Source organism: Heptranchias perlo, chromosome 15 (assembly GCF_035084215.1).
Source record: "Heptranchias perlo isolate sHepPer1 chromosome 15, sHepPer1.hap1, whole genome shotgun sequence".
Taxonomy (NCBI): domain Eukaryota; kingdom Metazoa; phylum Chordata; class Chondrichthyes; order Hexanchiformes; family Hexanchidae; genus Heptranchias; species Heptranchias perlo.
In genome coordinates, this window is record NC_090339.1 from 15,429,263 (window position 1) to 15,457,026 (window position 27,764).

Genomic DNA, 27,764 nt, shown 5'->3' on the forward strand with positions numbered 1-27,764 from the left:
TCCTTGTGGAACATCACTTCCCACCTTTTGCCAGTCTGAGTAACTACCTTTAACCACTACTCTCTGTTTTCTGTTTTGTAGCCAGCTTGCTATCCATTCTGTTACTTGTCCCTGACTCCACATGCTCTGACCTTAGTCACAAATCTACTAAGCGGTACCTTATTGAAGGCCTTTTGAAAATCCAAATATATTAAATCTACTGCATTACCCTTGTCTACCCTTTATGTTACTTCTTCAATGAATTCAATAAGGTTGGTCATACATGACTTTCCCTTTTGAAATACGTGCTGACTATTCTTGATGACATTTTCGGTTTCAAGATGTTTTCTATTACATCTTTGAGTAAAGATTCTATTATCTTTCCTACTATCAACATTAATCTAATTGGTCTATAGTTCTCTGGACTTGTTCTATCTCCCTTTTTAAATATAGGAATCACATTAGCTGTTCGCCAGCCCTCTGGCACTATTCCCTTTTCTAATTAATTTTTATATATATGTAATAGGGCCTCTGCTATCACTTCCCTAATTTATTTTAGTATGCAGAGATGCAATCCATCCAGACCAGGGGTTTTATCCTCTCTAGGTTTGATTAGTTCATTAATTATCTCCCCACTTTCTATCTTAAATGTCTTTACATCTTTTTTGATCTCTTCTTCTAAAGTCATCCGCACCATGTTAGTCTCCCTGGTAAATACTGAGGCAAAGTAATTATTTAATATTTCTGCCATTACCTGTGAGTTTACCATTAATGGCCCTATCCCTATCCTGATTTTTCTTTTGTTATTTATGTGTCTGTAGAATACTTTACTATTTCTTTTTATATTCCTTGACAATTTAATTTTGTAGTTTCTCTGCCTTTTCTGAATTGTTTTTTCGACTTCTTTCCTAACCTTTTCATATTCCCTTTTGTCATCCTCTCCTTTGTTGTCTATGTACTTAGTGTATGCCTTTTTCTTTAGTTTCAATTTTGCCCTTTTTTCTTTATTCATCCATGGTGTGTCATTCCTGGCTAGTTTGTTCTTGCTGGGAATTTATGTTTTTATATGTAAGTTATTGCTTTTGCCTTGTGCTGCTGCTCTTGCCGCATGTTCCTTCCCGTTGCGCCCTCTGCCGGGGGGGGGGTGGAAAGCAGGCGCCGCTGGACGGCGCGGCAACGTGCTTGGCCGGCGCCTGCGCAGATAGCACGGTTGCGGAGCAGTGTAGCTGCGGAGGAGGAGGAGGTGGTGGGAGCTGGAGCAGTGGGAATAGCGCCGGGGGAAGGAGACAGATAGCGGAATCGCAACCATGTTACAGTGCAGGGCGGTATGGCAGAAACTGGCTCCGCTGAGCAGGGCATCGTCCACACTAGTGAGGAGTAGCGCGAAGAGGCGAGGTAAACGGCCGGAGGGAGTGCGGGCAGGCCGGTGCCGAGCCGGTCTAGGCCGCGGTTGTGCACCCTGGGAATTGCAGCTCACGCTGTGGGGCCCGTTCGAGCCAAGGTCGTGGGAACGTCTTAATGCAAAACTTTTTTTTTTGCACACGCGCGATTGCAGAATATTTGACCAGTTCAGTAAATGCTCAGCCGGTTGCCCTGGCAAGTCTTTCACGTACCCTTTACCTACTATTGAATGAATGTTGTTGGTAGGTAACACTCAAGAAGCAACAACAGTTGTGGCTTATCCATTGCAGGGAGGGAGCTGATCTGTTTGTGCGGATAGTCATTCTGAATGGAGTGATCTGTTGGCAGTACAGTTACTGAGGGGTTTACACAGTGCAAGCTGCATAAACGCCATTCCTATAATTGCAAATGTTTGTATATATGCATAAAATACTGACGTAATTGTCATACCTGCGCAGAGGATCTAACTAGGAAAATACCTGCATACATGAGTGGCGAGATAACCTAAGGGAGCAAGGCCATTTGTTGTGTGTTTTAACCTATTTGAACATTTAACATCAGATGTGGATTTACAGATCAGCTATGATCTAATTTATTGGTGGAACAGGCTCGAGGGGCTGAATGGCTTACTCCTGTTCCTGTGAACTCAAGTTATCTAATCAGTTTCACTTGAAAAATATAAATCCTACTCTAAAGCTGGCTGTGGCAACGATCTGTTTACTGCATGTAAACACTTTGCAGTTTGTTTTAATGGTACAAGGTCAATGTCACAGAGCTAAATTGAGGAGGGAAGTTGTACATGCAAACATCTTGATGTTCTGTGGACAGGAGTTAATATTGGTAAATTTCCTCCAATATTGAAAACTGATTTAGAAATAAATAATTCAAATAATTTTTTTAAAGTTACAGTTAAGTTGGTTTATTTGAGCTTATGCTCTGCCTCCATTTATGAAACCTAATATGTTGTCCTTTTTTGGCTATATTTACCCGCAATTGCACTTTCAGGGAATTATGTATTTCAACCCCTAGGTGTCTCTGTTCCTCCATACCCTACAGTATCTTTCCATTGAGTATACACTTGTTTTTCCTCCCAAAATATAGTACCTCACACTCATCCACATTAAATTTGTTTCCACCTGTCTGTGTATTCCGCTAGCCAGTCAGTGATATCCTAAAGTCTTTTACAGCCATCCTCGCTGTTTTCCAAACCTACTTTGTGTTGTCGGCCAATTTCAAGGTTGTGTTCCTTGTTCCCAAATCCAGATCATATATATATATAGAAAGAGAGAGAGAGAGAGAGAGGCAGAGAACAAAAGCAGACCCAGCAGTAACCCCTGAGACACACCATTTCCAATCCTCCTCCAATATGAGCAGCACCCATTTACCCTAACTTTGTTTTCTATTTGTCAACCAACTTTTTATCTATATTGCTACATCTCATCATAGAATCATAGAAAGGTTACAGCAAGAAGGAGGCCATTCGGCCCATCAAGTCTGTGCTGGCTCTATGCAAGAGCAATCCAGCAAGTCCCACTCGCCCGCCTGTCCCTGTAGCCCTGCAAATTTTTTCCTTTCAAATACTTATCCAGTTCCTTTTTGAAGGTCGCGATTGAATCTGCTTCCACCACCCACTCGGGCAGTGCGTTCCAGATCCTCGCAGTGTAAAAAAGTTTTTCCTCATGTCACCTTTGGTTCTTTTGCCAATCACCTTAAATTTATATCTTCTGGTTCTTGACCCTTTCACCAATGGGAACAGTTTCTCTCTATCTGCTCTGTCTAGACCCTTCATGACTTTGAATATCTCTATCAAATCTCCTTGCAACTGTCTCTGTTCCAAGGAGAACAACCCCAGCATCTCCAGTCTATCCACGTAATTAAAGTCCCTCATCCCTGGAAACATTCTAGTAAATCTCTTCTGCACCCTCTCTAAGACCTTGACATCTTTCCTAAAGTGCCGTGCCCAGAACCAGTGTTTTATAAAGGTTCACCATGACTTCCATACTTTTGTACTCTATGCCTCTATTTATAAAGCCTAGGATCCGGTATGCTTTTATTGAACCACTTTCTCAACCTGCCCTGCCACCTTCAACGATTTGTACACATATACCCCCAGATCTTTCTGTTCCTGTACCCCTTTGAGTTGTGTCCTCTAATTTATATTGCCTCGCCTCGTTCTTCCTACTGAAATGCATTACTTCGCATTTTTCTGCGTTAAATTTTATCTGCCACGTGTCCGCCCATGCCGTCAGCCTGTTTATATCCTCTTCAAGACTATCACTATCCTCCTCACTGTTTACTGCACTTCCAAGTTTTGTGTCATCTGCAAATTTGGAAATTGTGCCCTGTACACCCAAGTCCAAGTCATTAATATATATCAAGAAAAGCAGTGGTCCCAGCACTGACCCCTGGGGAACACCACTGTACACCTCTAATCCGAAAAACAACCGTTCACCACTACTCTGTTTCCTGTCCCTTAGCAAATTCTGTATTCATGTTGCTATTGCCTCCTTTATTCCATGGGCCGCAATCTTGATGATAAGCCTACCATGCGGCACTTTATCAAATGCCTTTTGAAAGTCCATATACGCCATACCAACTGCATTGCCCTCTTCTATCCTCTCTGTTACCTCATCAAAAAACCCTATCAGGTTGGTTAAACACGATTTGCCTTTAACAAATCTGCGCTGGCTTTCTCTAATCAATCCACTCTCGTCCAAGTGATTGTTAATTCTATCCTGGATTATTGTTTCTAAAAGTTTCCCCACCACTGAAATTAAACTGACTGGCCTATAGTTGCTGGGTTTATCCTCACACCCTTTCTTTGAATAAGGTTTGCAATTCTCCAGTCCTCTGGCACCACCCCTGTATCTACAGATGTTTGGAAGATTATGGCCAGTACCTCCACAATTTCCACCCTTCCCTCAGCAACCTAGAATGCAAGAATGCATCCCATCCGGACCAGGTGACTTATTTACTTTAAAGTACAGCTAGCCTTTCTAGTACCTCTTTATCAATTTTTAGCCCATCCAGTATCTCAACTATATTTTCCTTTACTGAGACTCTGGCAGCATCTTCTTCCTTGGTAAAGACAGATGCAAAGTACTCATTTAGTATCTCTGCCTCCATGAGTAGATCTCCTTTATGGTCCGTAATCAGCCCCACCCTTCCTCTTACTATCCGGCTACTGTTTATATTCCTATAGAAGACTTTTGGATGCCCTTTTTATGTTGGCCGCCAGTCTATTCCCATATTCTTTCTTTGCCCCTCTTATTTCCTTTTTCATTTCCCCTCTGAACTTTCTATATTCTGCCTGGTTCTCACTTGTGTTTTCAACCTGACATCTGTCATATGCCCCTTTTTTCCGTTTCATTTTACTCTATCTCTTTTGTCATCCAGGGAGCTCTGGCTTTAGTTGCCCGACCTTTCTGCCTCGTGGGACTGTGCCTAGACTGTACCCGAACCATCTCCTCTTTAAAGGCCGCCTGGTATTCCGTTACAGTTTTGCCTGCAAGTCTTTGATTCCAATTTACCCGGGCCAGATCTGTTCTCATCCCATTGAAATTGGCCCTCCTCCAATTGAGTATTGTTACTTTAGAGTGCTCCGTGTCCTTTTCCATAGCTATTCTAAACCGTATGATACTATGATCGCTGCTCCCTAAATGCTCCCCGACTGACATTTGCTCCAATTGGCCCGCCTCATTCCCTAGAACCAAATCCAGCAATGCCTTTTCCTCGTTGGGCCGGATACATACTGGTCAAGAAAGTTATCCTGAACACATTTCAAAAATTCCTCCCCCTCTTTGTCCTTTATATTATTATTGTTATCCCAGTCCATATTAGGATAGTTGAAGTCCCCTGTTATCACTACTCTATAGCTTGTGCACCTCTCTGTAATTTGCTTGCAAATTTGCTCGTCTATATTCTTCCCACTAGTTGGTGGCCTATAGAATACACCCAGTAGTGTAATGGCACCTCTTTTGTTTCATAACTCTAACCGTATAGATTCTGTCCTTGACCCCTCGAGGGCATCTTCTCTTTCTGGTACTGCAATATTCTCCTTAATCAATACTGCCACACTCTTTCTCCCCCCCCCCCCCCCCTTTCTCTCCTTCCCTATCTTTCCTGAACACCTTGTATCCAGGAATACTTAGTACCCAATCCTGCCCTTTTTTGAGCCAGGTCTCTGTTATCGCCACAGCATCATTTTCCCATGTGGGTATTTGCGCCTGCAGCTCACCAACCTTGTTTACCACGCTTTGTGCATTTACACACATGCACTGCAAACCAGTCCTAGACTTTCTTGTACTCTCTTAGTCTGATCCCACCTAATACTGTTCTATTACTTGCTCTAGTGCTGGCTTTCTTTCCCAATCTTTGTGCCCCATGTTTCTCCTTTCCAATGCTACACCCTGGTGCCCACCCCCTGCCAAATTAGCTTAAACTTTTGCCATACACCTGATTTTTTTCTAACAATCCTCTTATGAGTCAACTTACTGAACATCTTCTGAAAATCCATATATACTACATTCCATTCCCCTTATTCAATCAGTCACATCCTCAAAAGACTATATTAAATTTGTCAATAGAACTTGCCTTTAACAAATCCATGCTGGCTGTCCTTGATTAACCCATGCATTTCTAAATGCTCAGTAATTTTATCTTGAACTATGGATTCTAAGAATTTGCCCTAAACTGATGTTAGATAGTGTATAGTTACTCGGTTTGTCCTTCTTTCCTGATGTAGCTCAGTGGTAGTCTCTGAGTCAGAAGGTTCTGGGTTCAAGTCCCACTCCAGAGACTTGTGCACACAATCTAGGCTGGCACTTCAGTACAGTACTGAGGGAATGCTGCATTGTCGGAGATGCCATCCTTCGGATGAAATGTTAAACTGAGCCCTCTTAAGTGGACATAAAAGATCCCACGGCACTCTTCAAAGAAGGGCAGGGGATTTCTCCTGGTGTCCTGGCCAACATTTATCCCTCAACCAACACCAAACACAGATTATCTGGTCATTTATCTCATTGCTGTTTGTGAGACCTTGCTGTGCACAATTTGGCTGCAAAAGTGCTTTATTGACTGGAAAGTACTTTGGGACTTCCTTAGATTATGAAAGGAATTATATAAATGCAAGTTCTTTCTTGAACTTTGGTATTATATTGGCTATTCTCCAGTTCCATGGCATAATTTGCATATTTAATGAGGATTCTAAATTGTGGCCGGAGCCTTTGCTGTCTTCTCTCTGACTACTTTCAACAGCCTAGCGTGCATTGTGTCGGAGCCCAGAGAAACACCCCGTTCATTTCTGCTGTTTGTTTCAAAACCAATTCCTTTTCTACTGCTAGCTCTAACAATTGTTCCATATTCTCTGCTACATTCTCACTTCCACCATCATTTGTAAAAACCCATGCAAAGTATTTGTTTAATATATCTCTGCCATACCTTAATCATTCACAATTAGATTCCCTCCTTCGTTGCTGTGTGGTCCAACTCTCTTACTTTTTATATGCTTATAATAGCCCTATTTTCTTTAATATTATCTGTTACCCATTTTCATATTTTCTATTTGCCCATCTAAACTTCCTATCGCACTTTATCCCTCATGATTATCTTCAGTATCGTGTGCCGTTACTTCATAATATGTCTTCCTTTTAAGTTTCAGCTTAATTTTAACCTATTTCTCCATGGAACTCTATTCTTAGAGGGAGTCCCTTTCACATTAAAGGAATATATCTATTTTGCATTCTGCCCATCTCATATTTGAAGTTTCTCCATGACTGATCTGTTTACCTGTTTGCTAACTTTTCTCCCCAGTTAATTTGGGTCGGGTCCCTTTTTACCTAGCGGAACTTTGCCTTTTTCAAGTTCAGCATCCTTATTTTTGACTTTGCGTTATCCTTTTCTATGCTCACATTGCACCTAACTCTGTTGACGGTATTTCCCAATTGTTCTTCTATTCTCAACAGTTATTTGTACTATTTGATTTCCCAGATCTAAATCAAGCATTGCTTCTTTTATTTGCTGTCGAGGCTTGAATATAAATAATGGCTCTATGGTCAAGATTTTGGAGGGCGTCCTGCATCCATGGATGCAGTTGACCAACAACGGTTCACTCTTTCAGGAGAGCAGAGAAAATTGTCAAGGAAACAGTTCAATGAGTTAAAATTAGTTAATTCTTTTTAAATCACTCTCTTCTCCAATTCAATGCAAGATATACTGAACATTGAAGTTTGTACTGAGTTCTTTTTTTAAGATGAGGCTACTGTAATAAAAGGGGAACACAATTCTGTTCGATGGGGTTACTTTCACTGATTACCAGAGGTACTTCATTGGTGCAATACTGAGGAAGTAGCCCTTGTCAGAGATGCTGTCTTTTGCATAAGATATCATACAGACGCCCTGCCTGCCTATTCAGGTTTAAAATTCCATGGCACTGTTAAAAGACCCAGAGTTCTCTGGCAGTTCAGGCCAACATTCCTCCCTTAGTAAACAGCACCAAAAACTGATTGATTAACTGGCCATTCATCTCAGTGCTGTTAGTGGAAACTTGCTGTGTGCATAATAGCTGCAGCATTTGCTTAGATAATAGGCATAACAATTCACTGTAAGTAAAGCACTTTGAGATAATTATGGGTGATGTGTTAAGTACGGTATAATATAAATGCAAGCCTTTCTTTAACTCCACATACAGTCTATTGAAGTAACTTTTTGCCTAAAAATCTAATTATTCAGTGATTTGAATTATGCAACATAAATAACAGCAAAGTGGTAACTTAGTGCTCAAAAATTTGATTTACCAGATAACTCAAATTTAGCAACTTTGAGTTAAGAGGAGTAGAGTGCATTCTGCAGTTTTGTTCAATAACTGTCCAAGGAAATTTGACAGATTAAAAAAGAAAAATAAATAAATTAAGTCACATCTTGTAATACTAAAGGTGGAGGAACTGCTAGGGGGAGTATTTTCTGCATGATGAATTCATATATAATAATACAGCAGGGTAAATTGGAAAATCTTTGCTGTCATAAAATTACCCTTTTATAAATTTGATTTGTATTTTTTTGTCACCAAAGATTTCTTGATCACACCCAGGGGTGTTTCTTGAAGGAATCTCTTACATTTCTGAGCTATTGCAATAGTGACATGCTATTATGGTACATTATTCCACCACACAATAAAGCAGTGCTATTTGTTTACTGTGTATAAAGTGTGACTTGTTCTCTACAAGTTGTGAACTTGTGTTACTGCTATTGTGTGCATAATAATTCAGGCACATCTGTTTTTAGTGTCCTGTATAAGGTGAGAGATGCTGTGTTGCAAACAGCTGTTCTTGCTACTGCCTATATGTTTTTACAACTAGTAGCTTTTGGCTGTGCAGAATTTTCTTTGGACTAATGTTTTCCAATTTCCATTATCTTATAATAAGATTTGGCTTAAAGACGCCTACCATTTCAGGTGTTCTGAGCTGTTGTGTTGTAGGCTACAGAGTGAGTTTATCAATTTCAGCCATCAATTCAGACCGTCCTTGTGGTCAATTTGGAGCTGCCAAGCCAGAAAAACATCGCTACTGCTCTTTTTTCAGCAGTATTGCATTTTCTGGGACCAGATAGCTCTGTACCACCTGGAAGCTGGTCTTCAGCACTGGTTCATGTTGAAATCAATCAAACTTCTTTTGGGCACATGCGTAACCCATGTCACCAGAGTGATTTGAGAGATAAACAGGGACCTGAGACAGTAAGCTGCCGCAAAGCTAAAAATTATCTGCAACTATGAAAAAACTTATCGCATGGTGTATGTGTTTATATATTTTTTAATGGCAGATGCTGGGAATAGCTTGCTTTGAAAGTACTGTACTCTCTCTGGCATTTCCTCCTCTATGCTTTGTGCCAGATTTCTGTTAGAGATTTCTTTTTGTAATTATTGCTTGTTACTTATCTCTCCTTTTGTTCATCTTTCATTTTTTTTAAAAATTCTATGATATTAGCTGTATTACCTGGTAAACTTCTGGCCCCTTGGCTTGTTAAAGCAGAAGTATTTGGCAGTTAAATACTTCAGATCTTGTGCCTCATGTAGAAATCACATACCAATAAGCAAGAAAACATCCCTAAAGTTTCCAGTCTATTACAACGATTACCAAAACCAAAGCGTGTATCTCTGATACAAGTATACGCTGTTAATTTTCAGAAAATTCATAGGGCTATGCCTTGCAAATATTATAAAGATATGGATGGTCCTGGGTTCAGTTTGGGTTGTCAACTTCAGCTACTCTTGCATACTGTATAGAGACCACAAAGCATTGAAGTACAATATTAAAACAAAGACTTGTGTTTTATCACTCTGTCAGAAATATCATGAAGTGCTTCACACATAGCGAGTTACTTTGAGAGGCAGGCAAATCAGTAATTTGTTCCTTATTTTGTATTCATGATTTTATACATAGTTCTTGATACACAGAATATGAAACACAGCTTCCTATACTTGAAACAGTATACCAGAGCTTTGTTCCAGGCAGCTTTGAATCTGGGAAATTAATTTCAATAAACCTAATTATAATTTACTGGGAGAATAGTTCCAGCAACTGCTATTACCACATCTCCACAGTTTGCCATATGGGGTTTAAAATGTTTGAGAGTTATTGTGTATACCCAAACGCTCTAGTCCATAATGCCTGGTCTGCTGTAGCCTTCAAATTACATAAGTGCACTGGTGGGAACTATGGTTTATATAAATACGTAACAAAAACAATAGATTGATACCAATTCACTTTTTTTTCTCTAGTAATGTATGTTCTGAACCTAAAATTTGAAACTTAAATTGAAACTTGTAAATGGTACATTTAGTGATGTTTTATACTATGGTCTCAATAAACTAATAAATTTGCCTTTCTGATGTAAAATTATCCTGTTACGGCCCTCTTGTGAATCACGTGATGATTCTCTTCTGTGGCTTGATAACATATGCTTGCAAAGTTTTCTGTCTGTCATTTCAGCACTATTCATCACAGTAATTAACATTGTTTTCACTTTATTGAGACCATGGTACGTGCAGTATTGAAGTAATGTGGCTGCTAATCTCAAGCTTCACTTTCATTTTTGCCATCATCTGAAAAGCTTGATTGAATTACAACCTTATTACTCTTACCCAGCCTTCCATAATTCTATAGATACCCGTCATCAAATTCTGACGTATTTTAATCTTTTTTTTGCAATAAATTTTACTCTTCAGGCACTTTGTTGCAGCGATGGAAGTTTCCCTTAGACCAGCAGATGAGCAGGCAAATGGCTAGCGGCGTTGAATCTGGTGGCTCTGGCGCTATTTATTTAGTGCTTATTGGCTTGACAAGTTTAGGAGCTGGTGCATATGTAAGTAGCAGGGCTATTTAATAAAAGGAATGAGCTTGCCACCCCTGCTTCTGTCAGTAACTTCCTTTTTGTTTCGCCCCTCAGGACATTCTAATAGCTCTTTTCTTTCAGCTCACTTTCTTTGCTTTCTAGGTGCTTCTGGTAACTGGAAAGGCAACTATAAAATACTGTATGGATTACATGAATCACTTAACCTTCCTTACTGTGTGACCCTTGATTTCGCCAGCCCATTAGTTTCACTTTTTGTTGATAAATTTGTTTGCAGTAGCAACTAAGAGATTTACTGTCTGTTGTTTCTTATTGTCATAGGATTTTGGGTTCACTTCATTGTTCTAAAATGCATATATCTGGCGAATGCAGAGGAACAACAAAATTGATTTTGTATTTTTTTAAATGCTGAGAGCCTATAGTGGCGATGGTACTTGCTCTGGATGCAGTTGATTCCTGTTAACCTCACTTTCAATTTGTAAAGTAAGGGTGATGGTGGCAGGATTTTACTCCAGTAGTTTCCTGAGAAGTAGGAGAAATTAGTCGTGGCCAAATAAAATTGCTTTTCTGTGCTGGCTGTTACTTTGAATTTTTTGCAGTTTGATTCAGTGCCTATTTAAAATGGAAATACTTTATCTGACAAGAATTTAAAAAAAAAAATAAGCTGAATGAATATATAATTATAAAAAAGACAATTCAGTGGGAATTAATTGACGGTGACTGAAATCCCCTGCACTGTATGCATCATTTTATGTTCTGTACTGTTCCTTGATTTATCTCCATCTTTTTCAATTTGGAATTGGTTATTAAAGTTATAATTTTCAGATATTAAATTTTCATCAGCACTTTGAGCCTAATGCTTACATCTGGATCAAAAATAGATGGTCTTTAGTGTGCACTGTATCTATCTATATAATCAAAAGCCTAGTATATAACATGTTTCACATTTAATCTATAAGGTAGCACATTAAATCTGCCTGTCTAGCAGAAAAATGTCACCCTTTTCTTATTGGCTCAATTAAGCAACTGGTGGTGATCACTGAAATATAAATCAGAAAAACATCCCACAGAAAAGAAATCGCTTGAACGGCTGAAATTTCAAACTAGCACATCATTACATTTATTTCTCAAAGTAGTTCCAGCCACCGTTTTTATTTCTGATTCAGCTGAATATATAATTGTATAAATATTAGAACAAGCACTAAAAAAGATTTCCCCCAAAGTCATTAAACATACCTATATAGATGCCTCTATGGGATATTTATATTACTGTTTTTTCAGAGGCCTACATGTGTCTTGAGGCCCTGGTACTCACTTTTCTCCTTGCCTGCAGCTTAAATTTCTCTAGCTGGGCTTGTTTCCCTTTCTTTGCCTTATAGTTGGGCTGAGTCATGTCTGGTCTAAGCGTGACTATTCTTACATTTGCAATATTTGTCTGTACCTGGTATTTTTTGTCCATAGTTTGTTGCATGTCTTGGAACCATTTAGAAAAAAAATATTCTGTAGCTGTAGTTACATCATCTTTTCAAATTCAGCCTGATCCCGTATGTACAATTAAGCCTACCATTCCACATATGCAAGTTTCCTGATTCTACAAAAAAGTCCACTAAACGACAGAACAGACACACACAAGTATGTCTTTATTTTCTGTGGGGAATACACCATGTTAAAAATAGCTTATAAATTACTTTATATCTACAGTTGTAGCACAAATGGGCAGCAATTAATGGAACAGAAACATAAAGTAAAGAGAAACAGATGCACATTTTTTCTCTGCTTCTGCAATGTCACAGGAAATCAACTAGGTTTTCAGAACATATTCATTTTGTTCAAGCTAGCATGGAAGTCTAGAGTTAAAATTTGAGCATTACTCAGTGGAATGGGAAGCTGACCAAAAGTGAAATAAAAGGGCTTTGAAATTGAAGGGTTTTCACCATTTTTCCACTTCAGTTTCTTTCTTTACTCTTTTCCTGATTATTTTCTTCTCTACTTTTCCATTCTTCCCTACAGTTTTCAAGCCTTTCAAATTGCCTGCTGTAGGACCCTCAGGGCGCTTGATGTCCACAGGTGTGCCAAGAGGCAGTGACAGCAATCTCATGTACTTCTTCATTGTTGGTGGAACATTCATTGGGGGAATTGCATATGTAAGCCACCTTTGCCCTTTTGTAGTTGTATTTCAAATACTCCTTTCCCTGGGTAGGCTACTGTAACCTATTGTACTTTTTTCAAATTGTAGTGTCCGATTTATGAAATTATATCACTAAGGTATCAATAAAATGTAACAGTGGTTGTAGGAAATCTTCATACTATGTCAACTTGAACTAGAGAGAGCACTTTTTAGCATAGCGTAGATATTGTTTCCGTACAAACTTGGGGCTGTATTTGGAGAGAGTATTTTGAACTATAATGCACCAAGTAGTGGCATGAGTAATTTGAGGTAATGAATAAATGTCATGCACAATAACAGTTTATGTAGATCTCCTCACATAGCGATGTCATCTCAGGTTGCGTTACATTCAGGAGGAACAAGACACGGTGGATGCTGAGCATAGCGAAAGGGGAGGGGACTGAAAAGACCAGGATGGCGGGTGGGAAGGCAGAGGGAACTGGGCTGAAAATTCCAGGAGCATAGTGGCTGAACGAGGGGCTGCTGATGGTGGACTGGTTTAGCCATTCATCGCCAGATCTGGCTGGACCACATCAAGTACTATCGGGCTCTTCTCTCCTCTGCCAAAGCTGCTCACTACTCCAGGATCACCTGCAATGCAAAGATAACCCCTGGCTTCTTTTCTCTACTACCAACCATCTCCTTAAACCCCTCTCCCCTTCCCCTCTCCATCCTCACCACCAACAACAACTGCATGGACTTCTTTGTCACTAAGGTTGAGACCATACATACAGCTGCCTTTGTCACATCCCTCTCTTCCCTTTGCCCACCAAGCCAAGCTTTCCCCAAGGTTCCCCCTGCCTTAGCCCTGATCCCGCATCTTTCGCTAGTTTTGCTCCGATCTCCCATCATGCCCTCTCCGAGCTCATCTTGTCCATGAGACCCACCTGCTGCTGCTCTCAACCCTATTACCACTAAACTGATGATCACCCAGTTTCTCTTCTTGGCCGCTATGCTAGCTAACGTTGTAAATGGATCCTTCTCAGGTACTGACCCCTCCATTTTAAATCTGTTATCATCAACCCCTCCTCAAAGAAAATCCATGTTTCACCCTTCTGTCCTTGGAAACTACTGTCCCATCTCCAACCTCTCTTTCCTCTCAAGTCCTTAAACCTGTTGTTGCTGCCAAAACCTGTGCCCGTGCTTCCCGCAACTCCATGTTTGAACCTCTCCAATCAGGTTTCCGTCCCTGCCACAGCACAGAAACAGCCCTAATCAAAGTCACAAATGACATTTTCTGTGACTGACCATGGTGCACAATTTCTTCTCAACCTTCTTGACTTCTCTGCAGCCTTTAGCACCACGGACCACATCATCCTTCTCCCAATGCCTTGCCTCCGTTATCCAGCTGAATGGGACTGCCCTCTGCTGGTTTCACCCTTACCTATCCAGCCATAGCCAGAGAATCTCCTGCCATGGCTTCTCTTACCACCCCGCACCGGTATCTCTGGAGTCGCCGCAAGGATCTCTCCTTGGCCCCCTTCTGTTTCTCATGTACATGCTGCCCCTCGGCGACATCATCCAAAGACCTGACGTCAGCTTCAACAAGTACACTGATGACACCCAACTCTACCTCACCACCACTTCTCTCGACCTCTCCACTGCCTCTATGTTGTCGGCCTGCTTGCCCGACATCAAGTCCTGGATGATCCGCAGTATCCTCCAATTAAACATTGGAAGACAGAAGCCATGATCTTCATCCCCTTCCCTGGCCACTGACTCAGGCTGAATCGGACTGTTTGAAACCTGGGCGTCCTATTTGATTCTGATCTGAGCATCTGACCCCATAATCCTCCCCATCACAAAGACCGCCTACTTCCTCCTCTAACATCACCCATCTCCACCCTGCATCAGCCCATCTACTGCTGAAACCCTCATCTATGCTTTTGTTACCTCCAGACTTAACTATTCCAAAGCTCTCCTGTCCAGCCTCTCATCCTCCATAAACTTGAGCTCATCCAAAACTCTGCTGCCCATATCCTAACCTGCACCAAGTCCCATTCACCCATCACCCCTGTGCTAACTGACCTATAGTGGCTCCCATTCCACCAACGCATTGAATTAAAAATTTTCATCCTCTTCTTCAAATTCCAACATCCCCCCCCACCCCGACCATGACCCATCCTATCTTTGTAACCTCCTCCAGCCGTATAACCCTCCAAGAACTCTGTGTTCCTCCAGTGCTGGCCTCTTGTGCATCCCCCTCTCCCTTCGCCCCACCATTGGTGGTCATGCCTTCAGCCGTCTAGGCTCTAAGCTCGGGAATTCTCTCCTGTAAGATCCTCCTTAAAACCCAGTTCTTTGTGGTTGAATGGAGAGAGCAAGGGGTCAGGGTAAGTCCAGTGTTAGCGCAGCAGAGGTTGCGTGCAATGATGCAAGACCGGAAGAAATTACTAAAATATTGGTATCTATATATTAAAGACATTTAGTGACCGCTCTGACTGCCGATTTGAGACTAAGACCATCACTAAGTATTGTGTTCAAATAAATTGCAAATTATAAAACTAACCATGATAAAATTCTAGGTTAAACAAGGGAATGTACTTTTTTATTTGATTATATATAAATCAGGCTCAGGAATAGCAATGTTGCAACATTAATTACTTTTCAAACTACAGTTGGGTGAGGATGGGAAAAAGGTAGCACGACTGCCAGATGAGTATTTCTGCATAGTACACAAGAGTATGATTTCAGGATTAAAAATGTAAGTTAAAAACAAGACAGCCATTTGAATCCACATTTCGACCCTGGCAGATCATTTTTATTTCTACACCTTGATGCAATCCCTTTTTAATGCTGCTAATTTTTCAGCCAAGCTCACGTTCGCTATGCTACTTAGCAGTTAAGTCCATTAATAAAGGCACTTCGTTATGAAGTAGTTATTTGAGTGTAGCTCAATGTTTCTTTGCCTTATGATCATACTCCATGGTTGGCATTAAAAAAAACTTTATGTACTTCACTGATTTCCTTAATGATTTTTAAAAGCTTGGATCATGTCTCCCCAAATTTGTATTTGTCCACTAGATTTAATTTCATTAGCATCTTCTCATTTCTCCTTAAGACCCAATGTGAATCTTAATGCCTTATTTTTAATTCTTTACAGTTTTGCTCTGTTTTTACATTTGGCTGCAATAATTGTTTCTTTCAACGTTGCTTTGAAAAGTATGAATGTTAGCTTTCTGAATTATGTTTATAGATCTGCTTATACACCTTTGCCTTGGCGATTGCTGTCGTATTAATGTGATACTATCAGGAGTTGGTCAACAATCTTGAAAATCTTTCTCTTTGTACTGTATTTAATATAACCTTCATTGCCTAATCATTTTTGTTATTCTTTAGGCCTAATTAAACAAGGTTATTTACCTTGATTTGGAAATGAAGTTTGATTACTGTCCAACATTGATAGCAGTCCAGAAATATGTTTGACAAATATGCTTGCATTTGAAGATTATCTAATTAGAACAATTTGCAGTAAGTGAAATAAATTTTTAAAAATTGAGTCAGTCGCTGAAGCCCCATTTGATTGGTCTGTTAGCTGAAACCCCATTTTATCTGAACTGATATATCCTAATATCCACATGCCCATTAATCTTATTGCTACATTAATTGGTCTAGCCTCCACTTAACTCTCTGCCCTAATTTGCTGCATTCAGACCTCTAGCCCTGGCTCCTGCCTCACTCGGGTCATCCATTACTTACCTTCAGTCTGCCTCAAGCCCCACTTCCCAGCCCAAAACCATTTATTTTGGGGAGAGGAGTCCTTCAACCTAAAATTTAAGTTATATTCTTGAACTAAGCAGTGCTGTGTATATTTTGCAGAATGAACTTTTACGGCTGAAGTAATCTTCCCTGTTTTTCTCTTTTCCTGAAGGCACTGACATGCTGGGGTACATTTCCACAAGCACTGGTAAACCTCCAGTACCCTGCCTAAGCAATCATTCTTTGTGAGAACCTAGACAATTGTTGTCAACAGACTATTGAATCATAGAGGTCATCACAACCCACTTATGTTCTTTCTCACCTGACTTTTTCCCCCTCTTCTCTTGTCCCTTCCCTCATCGTAGCTTGGGGATATCGAAGCCAGTTCTAACATCCAAACTGAGAGCTGCAAAAATGGAAGTCCGCTCTGAGATCGTCTGGTCTCTGCCTTTGTAATATATTGGCCATTGTCTTTAGCTGCTGGGCAACTGGGAGAGTTAAAACATTTTGCATTGATAAAACAGCATGAAAATTAAATCCATTCGCATTACTATTTGAAATGTAAGCCAAACAAATGACAGCAAAGTAAATAAAAGCAGGGACTAGGCTTGAAGGTTATATTTTGATTATTAATCTGCCATTTGGATTGTTGATCTGTGATTAAACTAAACTTACTGTGTATTAATATCACTTGTTGACAGGTATACAATACAATAAAAGAAGACAAAATAAGGTACAAAGATAGAGTAGCACGAATGCTACCAAGACCGAATACGGAAAGGAAACCTGAAGAATTGTCAACAAAGAGTATGTATGGTTTGAATGCCCTGATTGTATAGTGTGTGCTGATTGCTACAAGAAAAGTGCTTTTTTTTTTAACTGTTTCTGCTTTTCCTCCCACTCCCATAAGGATGCAGACTTATACAGCAATACCATCCCATGGGTGCAGCAGCCCTTTGGTACTGTCAAGTTGCCAGTCTTAACGTGTGAACCTAGAAAGTGTGCGTCAGTATGCTATTAAACTTTGGGGGAAGGGACATTGCAGCCGAATCTTAGTCCATAATAAGACCATAAGAGATAGGAGCAGGAGTAGGCCAATTCGGCCCCTTGAGCCTGCTCCGCCATTCAATGAGATCATGGCTGATCTGATTTTTACCTCAACTCCACTTTCCCGCCCTTTCCCCATATCCTTTGTCTCCCGTGCTGATCAAAAATTTGTCTAACTCAGCCTCCACAGCTTTTTAGGGTAAAGAATTCCAAAGATTCACGACCCTCTGGGAGAAGAAATTCCTCCTCATTTCCATCTTAAATGGGCAACCCCTTATTAGAACATAAGAAATTGGAACAGGAGTAGGCCAATCGGCCCCTCGAGCCTGCTCCGCCATTCAATAAGATCATGGTTGATCTGATCCTAACCTCAAATCTAAATTCATGTCCAATTTCCTGCCCGCTCCCCGTAACCCCTAATTCCCTTTACTTCTAGGAAACTGTCTATTTCTGTTTTAAATTTATTTAATGATGTAGCTTCCACAGCTTCCTGGGGCAGCAAATTCCACAGACCTACTACCCTCTGAGTGAAGAAGTTTCTCCTCATCTCAGTTTTGAAAGAGCAGCCCCTTATTCTAAGATTATGCCCCCTAGTTCTAGTTTCACCCATCCTTGGGAACATCCTTACCGCATCCACCCGATCAAGCCCCTTCACAATCTTATATGTTTCAATAAGATCACCTCTCATTCTTCTGAACTCCAATGAGTAGAGTCCCAATCCACTCAACCTCTCGTCATATGTCCGCCCCCTCATGCCCGGGATTAACCGAGTGAACCTTCTTTGTACTGCCTCGAGAGCAAGTATGTCTTTTCTTAAGTATGGAGACCAAAACTGTATGCAGTATTTCAGGTGCGGTCTCACCAATACCGTATATAACTGCAGCAATACCTCCCTGTTTTTATATTCTATCCCCCTAGCAATAAAAGCCAACATTCCGTTGGCCTTCTTGATCATCTGCTGCACCTGAATACTAACTTTTTAATTTTCTTGCACTAGGACCCCCAGATCCCTTTGTACTGCAGTACTTTCCAGTTTCTCGCCATTAAAATAATAACTTGCTCTCTGATTTTTCCTGCCAAAGTGCATAACCTCACATTTTCCAATATTGTATTGCATCTGCCCACTCACCCAGCCTGTCTATATCCCCCTGTAGGTTTTTTATGTCCTCCTCACGCTCCACTTTCCCTCCCATCTTTGTATCATCTGCAAACTTTGATATGTTACACTCAGTCCCCTCCTCCAAATCGTTAATATAGATTGTAAAGAGTTGGGGACCCAGCACCGACCCCTGCGGAACACCACTGGCTACTGGTTGCCAGTCCGAGAATGAACCATTTATCCCAACTCTGCTTCCTGTTAGATAACCAATCCTCCACCCATGCCAGAATATTACCCCCAATCCAGTGATTCTTTATCTTGAGCAACAATCTTTTATGTGGCACCTTGTCGAATGCCTTCTGGAAGTCTAAATACACTACGTCCACTGGTTCCTCTTTATCCACCCTGTACGTTATGTCCTCAAAGAACTCAAGCAAATTTGTCAGACATGACTTCCCCTTCGTAAAGCCATGCTGACTTTGTCCTATTAAATTATGTTTATCCAAATGTTCCGCTACTGTCTCCTTAATAATAGACTCCAAAATTTTACCCACCACAGATGTTAGGCTAACTGGTCTATAATTTCCAGCCTTCTGCCTACTACCCTTTTTAAATAAGGGTGTTACATTAGCAGTTTTCCAATCTGCCGGGACCTTTGCCGAGTCCAGAGAATTTTGGAAAATTATTACCAAAGCATCCACAATCCCTACTGCCACTTCCCTCAAGACCCTAGGATGTAAGCCATCAGGTCCAGGGGATTTATCCTCCTTGAGTCCCATTAATTTACTGAGTACCAATTCCTTAGTGATTTTAATCGTATTTAGCTCCTCCCCCCCTAGAGCCCTCTGTTTGTCCAGTGTTGGGATATTTTTAGTGTCCTCTACCGTAAAGACGGAAACAAAATATTTGTTCAGCATTTTTGCCATCTGAGACTATGCCCCCTAGTTTTAAATTCCCCCATGAGGGGTAACATCCTCTCAGCATCTACCCTATCGAGTCCCCTCAGAATCCTGTATGTTTTAATCAGATCTCCTCTCATTCTTCTAAACTCCAATGAATCTTATTCTGTCTTGATGCCCTGGCTCACATTTTCCAGCAGAGCCATTGGACTGCAATTGGGATTAGAAACCCTGTCAGATTTATTTTTTCTTCTTATCCCCTACCTAGGCCAGGTTGCTGATGTCAATTGTAGTATCCCTGGTATGACTCTGACTGAGATTACTAACTCGACACATACTGAGATCGGCCATGGAACATTCCTGATCAGTATTACTTAGCACAATATTTACTATTTCATTTACCAACTGAGCTATCAGGAACTGTTTAAAAAGTTATCAATAATAATAGCTGTTTACATTTCACAATAAACTAGTTTATTAGTTACTAGTGGACTAACATTTAGTTATTTAATTATTTCTTAGCATTACTTTTATTTTTCAATTTTTTTCATACATCAGCATTTCTTGAAATTAATGCACTGTGAATTCAGTTTCATTCCAAAATTCTAGGTAGTGGTGTTGATTTAGAAAAAAATCTATGTTGTGCGATGCCTTTCATTAAATATAACTATTAGGTGCAGGAAGATGCTTAGATTTTGAAGCTTGCTTAGTTCATTGTTACAAGAAGTTGGTGGGCAACTGTACATTGGAAGTACTGTGAAGATAAAGTACTTGGACAAATAGCTACTAATGGACACATAACATCTAACCTTTGTGAAAGAGTGACTGGCACTAGTCAACTTGCTTTCTAGTTTGCCTTTCGGACCCGTGTGCTAAGTCCCTTCCTAGAATTTCTTAAAAGCTTATTTTGCTCAAGTCATATGCAAATTGGAACTATATGGTCTTGACAATTTTACTTTTGCTAATTAAATATTGAAAGATAAATGTATTGTGGCTAATTTCATTATAATAAGGCTTTAAAGCTGACATACTCATCAGTAATGCTGATAAATTCATAAGTGCTAGAATGCTGTAAATAGTAAGTCGTGTTTTCCTTTAATTTTGTAGGTGAAAAAGAAGAGGAGATACCAGCAGAAAGAGGTGAATCTTGAATTGTGTTGTTGCTTTATTCTCGTAGTTTGTTGCATCGTTTCCATTTTCATAAACAGACAGTACTGGTTAGAAATAATTCCAGACAATTTTCATGCTGATTCTTTTTTTGTTTCAAATTGTAATGCAGAACAAATTAGTTTATGGTTTATATACTGGTAGACCAAGAGCACTAGCTTTACTTTTATCCAGAGCATGACACATTTCCCAATATTTGTCGCAATCTATATTGCACTCTACAAATGGAATTTGAGAGGCTAGTGTCAAATGACAGGTTCATCTTTTAAACAAATCCCAACAGTAGCTCTTGGAATCTGATCTGTTATCTGCATTCCAGTACTTTCAGTATTCCAATATTTTCAATTTGGAAGAAGTTAGTGGGAAGGGAAAGAACACTATTGAAAATGAATCACCTATGCTTATGGAAAGTAGCTGCCTGGTATAATGCAGATAGCAGCACATGTATGGTATTTTTAATTTCTTTCAGTTGGTTGAAGAAGGTGGTGTCAGTGGAGACATCAGTCTCTTTCATGTCTTAAATGAGAAGGAATCTTGATGCCAATTTGATACAGAATTTAGGGGGGGGAGGGAGATTGCAAATAGGATAGGTCCATTGTTTATGGTGCATTCCAATTTCTGCTAGCAGTTCTGGATGGTTGGTCTTATATAGATTTGAGAGAAAATAAATAATTTGAATGTCATGAAAGAAGCAAGATTGTCACGTTAATTTAGAGGGTTGTTATACAGAAGCATAAGTTGAATTTGTCACGACTTACATTATGGCCAAGCAGAGCTATATAAAGTGGTCTGAAGTTTCCTAGTTAATATACAGGAATGATTAAAAAAGTACATGGAGCCAGTAATATTTTTCTTCCACACCTGTTAAAGATAGAAATAATTCTAATATTGCAATATAGCTTATTATATGAAAGCAACTGAGGCAGAGTTATGAAAATTTTAAGGAAGTGCAAATAAAGGTTTCTTCAGATTTGTCACAAGTTCTGAGGAAAATAAAGTACCTGCCACAAAGGAATTGCCTCTACAAAAATGACTCGACGTGCAAGGCTTCCTAAAAAAAAATTAAGCAATCATCTACAAATTAAAAAGGAAAAACTGCAAATGCTGGAAATCTGAAATAAAAGCAGAAAATGCTGGAAATACACAGTAGGCCCATCACCATCTAAAAAGACACGTTAATATTTTGGGTGTAGATACTTCAGAACTTGAGGTTGAAAGATAAGAGTCCCTTGGTGGGACTGAATTAAACTAAGAGGGAGATAGAAGACTATGCTGATAGGGTTAGATGAAGTAGGGAGGAAGGAAGCACGTGTGGAGCATAAACACGGGCATGGACCTGTTGGACCTGTTTCAGTGCTGTACATTCTATGTAGAACAACAGGTAAAAGTCAAGTGTCAGAAAAGTTGATTCCTATATATTATTGCACAAGTAAGACCATAGAAGTTGGAAGGTGCATAGTTTTCTGTGTTTTCTATGTTCTTGTTCTGCTCTGCTAATTTTCTGGTATTCGGTATCTGATTAGTGGAACAGATTAGACTAGTTTCTGGAAGTTGGTGTTGGCTGTTATTAAATCTGCATGCTTGTTGAAATACACCTGAACTTTTTTTCTGCTTTGATCTTTTTGGATCCTCATGCTCATTGGCTTGGCTTTGATTCAGATCATGCAAAGTGATGACTTTGCTCATGCTGTTTGTGAAGCAGTTTTTGGCTGTAGATGTGAACTTTGCCTCTTACGTGCTAGTGGTTTTATTTACAGATTAAAAAGCGAGAATGCTTTCATCTGGGTGGGGATTTAGTTACCTAAACGGAAATGATTCATTGTTTGCCATTGCCTTTTCTTGCTTTTTTATGCAGTTAGATTACATTTCATATTGTAGGATAGCTGTGAATTGCTCTGAACGTTGCATGTCAGGCAAATTTTGTCGAATGGTTTGTGATTGCAGAATCTGCCTCTCCAACTGAAGCCCCTAAAGGGGTTACCACGGAAGTGCCTGAACAGGCCTCAGTGGAAGTAACAGTAGAGAAATCTGAAACTGAGGAAGTCTCAGAGACAGATGAAAGTGGTAAGGATAGATCAAAGGTGGGTCCGGACTCACATTGTTTTCCCACCAAGTATTTTAGATGCAGTTGTTATTTGATCCTTTTGTGAACAGTTAAACCAAATCAATTCGAATATATTGATATGGATTACTTGGGATTTTAAATTTGGTACTATTAAGATTAGGCAAATTATACGCAAGCATCTTCATCTGTTTATAGTTGACATTGCTATAAAAAGAGAAGTACTTCACACTGTCTAGAGGTGACATTTTTATGATAAACATAGTGATGCAAGACTTATCAAAAACAAAAGGCCTGTGATCTAGAGGTGCAGCTGTATGCTCGCTTGTATTGCTCTCAGAATAGTGGGGGAATGTATATGAGTAACCCATTTAGATGACTAACAGTAGCAGGAAATCAATGCCCTTTGAATTAATTGTAATATACTTTGTTTCTTGATTACACCAATTCAAGTGTAACATCGTACATTTCAATTTTTCTTTTCTCATTTTATTTCAAGTTATCTATGCAGTTCATTAAAAGTAAAATATAATCTGTGTGATGTATTTACAACAAAGATTTTAACAACTCCTTTAGTCAAAAAGCAATATAATTTGGCACTAAATTTTTGATTGTTACAGGAAAAGAATCCAGGTCAAAGATATTGGGGTTGATGGAAAGGAAAGTTCAGTGTCAATTTTTAACGATTGGCTTTGTGAGAGGGATAGCTGGCCTGTAGTCTGGGGAAAACCAAGTGATGGCAAGAGAAAGTATTTGATAAATATTTCAGTAAGAAGTCTGAAATAAAAACAGAAAATGTTGGTAATACTCAGCAAGCCAGGTAGCATCTGTGGAGAAAGAAACAGAGTTAACGTTTCGGGTCGATGACTCTTTGCCAGAACTGGAAAAGGTGCATTTTCTGTTTTTATTTCAGATTTCCAGCATCCGCAGTATTTTGCTTTCGATTCACTAAGAAGTCTGGTTTAGTTTAAGATCCTTTTGCAACTGATTTCATCAAGAGTCACTCAGCCTATGAAACACACATGCGTACAATTAATACCTTACTGCAGAAGTGAGAGCTATCAAATGGAAAGCCCCCAATATAGTATGTGCTGCATTTTCCTTATTAAACCCATTACCCTTTGTAATTGGTTAGGCTCGTAAATATGAAGATCATATTTCCAAAAAGCACTTTTAAGATAATTGCAAACAGTGCTTTTGTGGGCACGGTGTGAAGCATTTACAGTCTTTGTGATTCTGGCATGATACATAATACAGCTTTTCCCTTTCCCATTAATTGTCAGTTAATGTGGAATTATAAACTTCAGATGTATGTTATATACTGTCTTTATTACCTTGTCCATTAGAAACTGCATTTGTGGCAATCAGCAGCTGTTTTTTAGTTTAGATCTGTGTTGTCACCTGAAAGACATTCTTTGAGATTCAAATTTATTCTGCTAATTATTTCCTTTATTGATGGTAACTTTGTTGCTGACTTCAGTGAGGGTTTCCTGTTCTGCTAACAAGAAGAGCGCTGCTAATGCTGGTGTTCAGTGGGATGATCCTTCATTATTGTTGTTGCTAGACACTGTGCAGAAATTGGTAAAGCTTTTTTTTTCCTCCTCTGACAGCATCAGCAGTTGTACCAGTCAGTGCTAGGCCTGACATCCCATCACATGCTCCTTATCTTCTGATTGGTGGAGGAACTGCATCATTTGCAGCAGCTAGATCTATCCGTGCACGTGATCCTGGAGCCAGGGTGGGTAACTTAACCTCACTTCTTCATAAGATGACTTTCCAATTAAGTGCAGACATGGGCTGCCCCTTCCTCTTTGGTGTTTAGCTGATTAAGGCAGACATCAGGGGAGTCCCAGGTTCAATCTGTGCTAAGTTAGCTGATCTCCAGCTGGGCAGAGATGGAAAAGCGACACTGATCTTGGCACTCCTGGGTTAGGAAATGGAAAATCAGCCAAGCTGCCTGCTCCTGATTGCTGCTCAGTGACCCCTGCTGTAAGTGCATGCATGTGAAAGTCAGTTAAAGACAGGATCATGGCCCCTACAGTCGAGTATCAAGCTGATATTTTCTATTCTTCAGGTTCATATACATAAAATGGCCACTTTAGCTAAGTATTGAAGGGTGCCCTGTACCAATGGAATTCTTTCCCAGCAATGCCTTGTGTTGAAGCAGAAGGGAGAATAGAAATGAATCTACAGTGGTCCTGGTCAGGGATGTTGTGTTTTCAATTTATAGTGTTGCAAATTTAGTTTAATTTACAATTATGTACATATTTCCACAAAAAGATTTTGGAAAATTGTTACATTTTGCAAAATGTAATTATTTCAAAAGATGTATCAGATGTAATACTGAAATGGTTAAGATTTTTGATAAATATATATACATTAGTACAGGTGAATAACCAGAAACTGGTTGAAGGGTCGATGTCACGTGATTAGATTACACGATGCTGATGATAGTATAGTGATTTTGGGTCATCCGGTATTCTGTGGTTTAAACAAAAGTAAATATGTGAACTCGATTTTAAAGACTAAGAAATATTGTGTGCTCACTGATTATTTTTCAGTGAATCTTTGCGCTGGTCAAGATGGGGACCCTTAATGTAGTAGAATGGAGCATACTCCCACTTATGACACCAAAGGGTCGATTTTCTGAGTTTGTGCTGTTGGTTAGAATTAATGAACAGAAAATCATGAGACTTCCCAAATATGCGTGGCCAGCGGGTGAAGCTTCCCACTGGTAGCATGAAATCGGAAAATCAGCTCTCAAATGCCAGCTTTGAGTGCCCCAAATAATGCGTAGCACAGCAGATACAGAGTGCAGTTCTATTTATTCTGCTTTCACAATGTGCCTCAATCTAGCCTAAATAGAGTGCACTACTCCATTAGTGTGAGTTTTTCACTTACATCAGTCATCCCTGTGACCCTGCTGAATCTGACGGGCAGAAATCTGTGCTGAATGATGGGTAGTTTTGTGCTGCTGGCACATGCCTATTGAGGACAGAGTTGGAACTGTCGAGTTCATTTCACATAGGATCCTTCCAGCCAGCATCAACTCTCAGCTGTGTAGATTTGGGGCAAGGGACTCACTTCAACTGTTAAACAGGGAAGTGGAAGTGCTGGTTCACTTGTTTTGAATATATGCCCTCTATTTTCTATGTACGTCCAAGGGTGCAGTGGAAACATGATTATTAGACTATTGGAATTGACATAAAAATTCTGCAAATTTGGAAATTATGCCTTTCAAAAAAGTAGAATCCTATTCCTCATAGACTTTGAAGCCCAGCTTAAGCCAGCATGTCCTGTTGGAATGGAATAATGAATTCTTTAATATGCATCTCTCAATGACAAGATAATTTAATAACCTTTTTTCAAGAGAAAGATCCTACGTCCATTATATAAAAAAATTGATGAGTAACAACTTGTTGCATAATGGCATTTGATGGCCCGTATCTGATTGAGTGCTTAGTAATTCACCAGACTTTATAAATTCTAACATTTACAGATTGTGTTTGTGCTTTATTGAATATATTTTGGGTAAGAGTTTGAGATGTGGCCCATGATAGGAAAATGTACATATTTTAATGAGATTTTGCATGAGGTAATTCCTCATCTATCTATATTAAAATTGGTATAACCTTCAGCATTCCGTATGGAGTTTTCAGTGTTAATTGCTTCGACACCCTGTTACATTTATAATTGCCTGTGATGGCTGCAGGTGATGCTCTAATAGGGTTTTCCCATTTAGAATATTCAGTCCTTTGGTTTGATTCTTCGCTGCTCAGCCACACCAGAGAAGCTGTAGCATAGGAAATGTAGCTAAAGGCCAAATTGAGAATCAGATGAGGAATTTATAAGTTGGACTTGACTTGGGGGTGGGGGGGTGGTGATGGGCCCTCCCATGGTAGCTTCTCATGTTTTTTTTTATTCGTTCATGGGATGTGGGCATCACTGGCAAGGCCAGCATTTATTGCCCATCCCTAATTGCCCTTGAGAAGGTGGTGGTGAGCCCCCTTCTTGACTGAGTGGTTTGCTAGGCCATTTCAGAGGGCAATTAAGAATCAACCACATTGCTGTGGGTCTGGAGTCACATATAGGCCAGACCGGGTAAGGACATTAGTGAACCAGATGGGTTTTTACGACAATCCGGTAGTTTCGTGGCCACCATTACTCATACTAGTTTTTTTAATTCCAGATTTAATTTAATTAATTGAATTTAAATTCCCCAGCTGCCGTGGTGGGATTTGAATTCGTGACTCCGGATTATTAGTCCAGGCCTCTGGATTACTAGCCCAGCAACAGAACCACTATGGTACCTTACCCGTCCCCATCCTTCTCGCCCCAGCCCTATCCTGGACACTATCCTTTCGTTAGCCCTCCATCATCCTTCCTTCTGCCCCCACCTCACCTCACCTCTCCTCTCTCTTTCTCCATCTTCCTGCTCCATCTTCACTCCTCGCCTTGTTTTTTTTTTATTCGTTCATGGGATGTGGGCGTCGCTGGCGAGGCCAGCATTTGTTGCCCATCCCTAATTGCCCTTGAGAAGGTGGTGGTGAGCCGCCTTCTTAAACCGCTGCATTCCGTGTAGTGAAGGTTCTCCCACTGTGCTGTTAGAAAGGGAGTTCCAGGATTTTGACCCAGCGACGATGAAGGAACGACGCTATATTTCCAAGTCGGGATGGTGTGTGACTTGGAGGGGAACGTGCAGGTGGTGTTGTTCCCATGTGCCTGCTGCCCTTGTCCTTCTAGGTGGTAGAGGTCGTGGGTTTGGGAGGTGCTGTCGAAGAAGCCTTGGCGAGTTGCTGCAGTGCATCCTGTGGATGGTACACACTGTAGCCACAATGCGCCGGTGGTGAAGGGAGGGAATGTTTAGGGTGGTGAATGGGGTACCAACCAAGCGGGCTG

The 27,764-nt window shown here is 40.1% G+C and overlaps 1 protein-coding gene across 4 annotated transcripts in view; it reads left to right on the forward strand.

Annotated features, from left to right (window-relative positions):
• The first annotated feature begins 1,199 nt into the window (after window positions 1-1,199).
• The window catches only part of aifm1 (apoptosis inducing factor mitochondrion associated 1), a 49,782-nt gene continuing 23,217 nt past the window's right edge, over window positions 1,200-27,764 (forward strand). The window contains exons 1-6 of one of the 4 annotated variants that reach the window (XM_067996869.1): window positions 1,200-1,374; window positions 12,736-12,869; window positions 17,293-17,398; window positions 20,744-20,776; window positions 22,748-22,867; window positions 24,476-24,603. In XM_067996869.1, the coding sequence (XP_067852970.1) occupies window positions 1,287-1,374; window positions 12,736-12,869; window positions 17,293-17,398; window positions 20,744-20,776; window positions 22,748-22,867; window positions 24,476-24,603 (609 nt within the window). In that variant the 5' untranslated portion in view covers window positions 1,200-1,286. Of the gene's footprint in view, window positions 1,375-10,600; window positions 10,738-12,735; window positions 12,870-17,292; window positions 17,399-20,743; window positions 20,777-22,747; window positions 22,868-24,475; window positions 24,604-27,764 lie in introns of all 4 variants that reach the window. The other 3 variants (XM_067996868.1, XM_067996870.1, XM_067996871.1) reach the window with 3 other exon arrangements.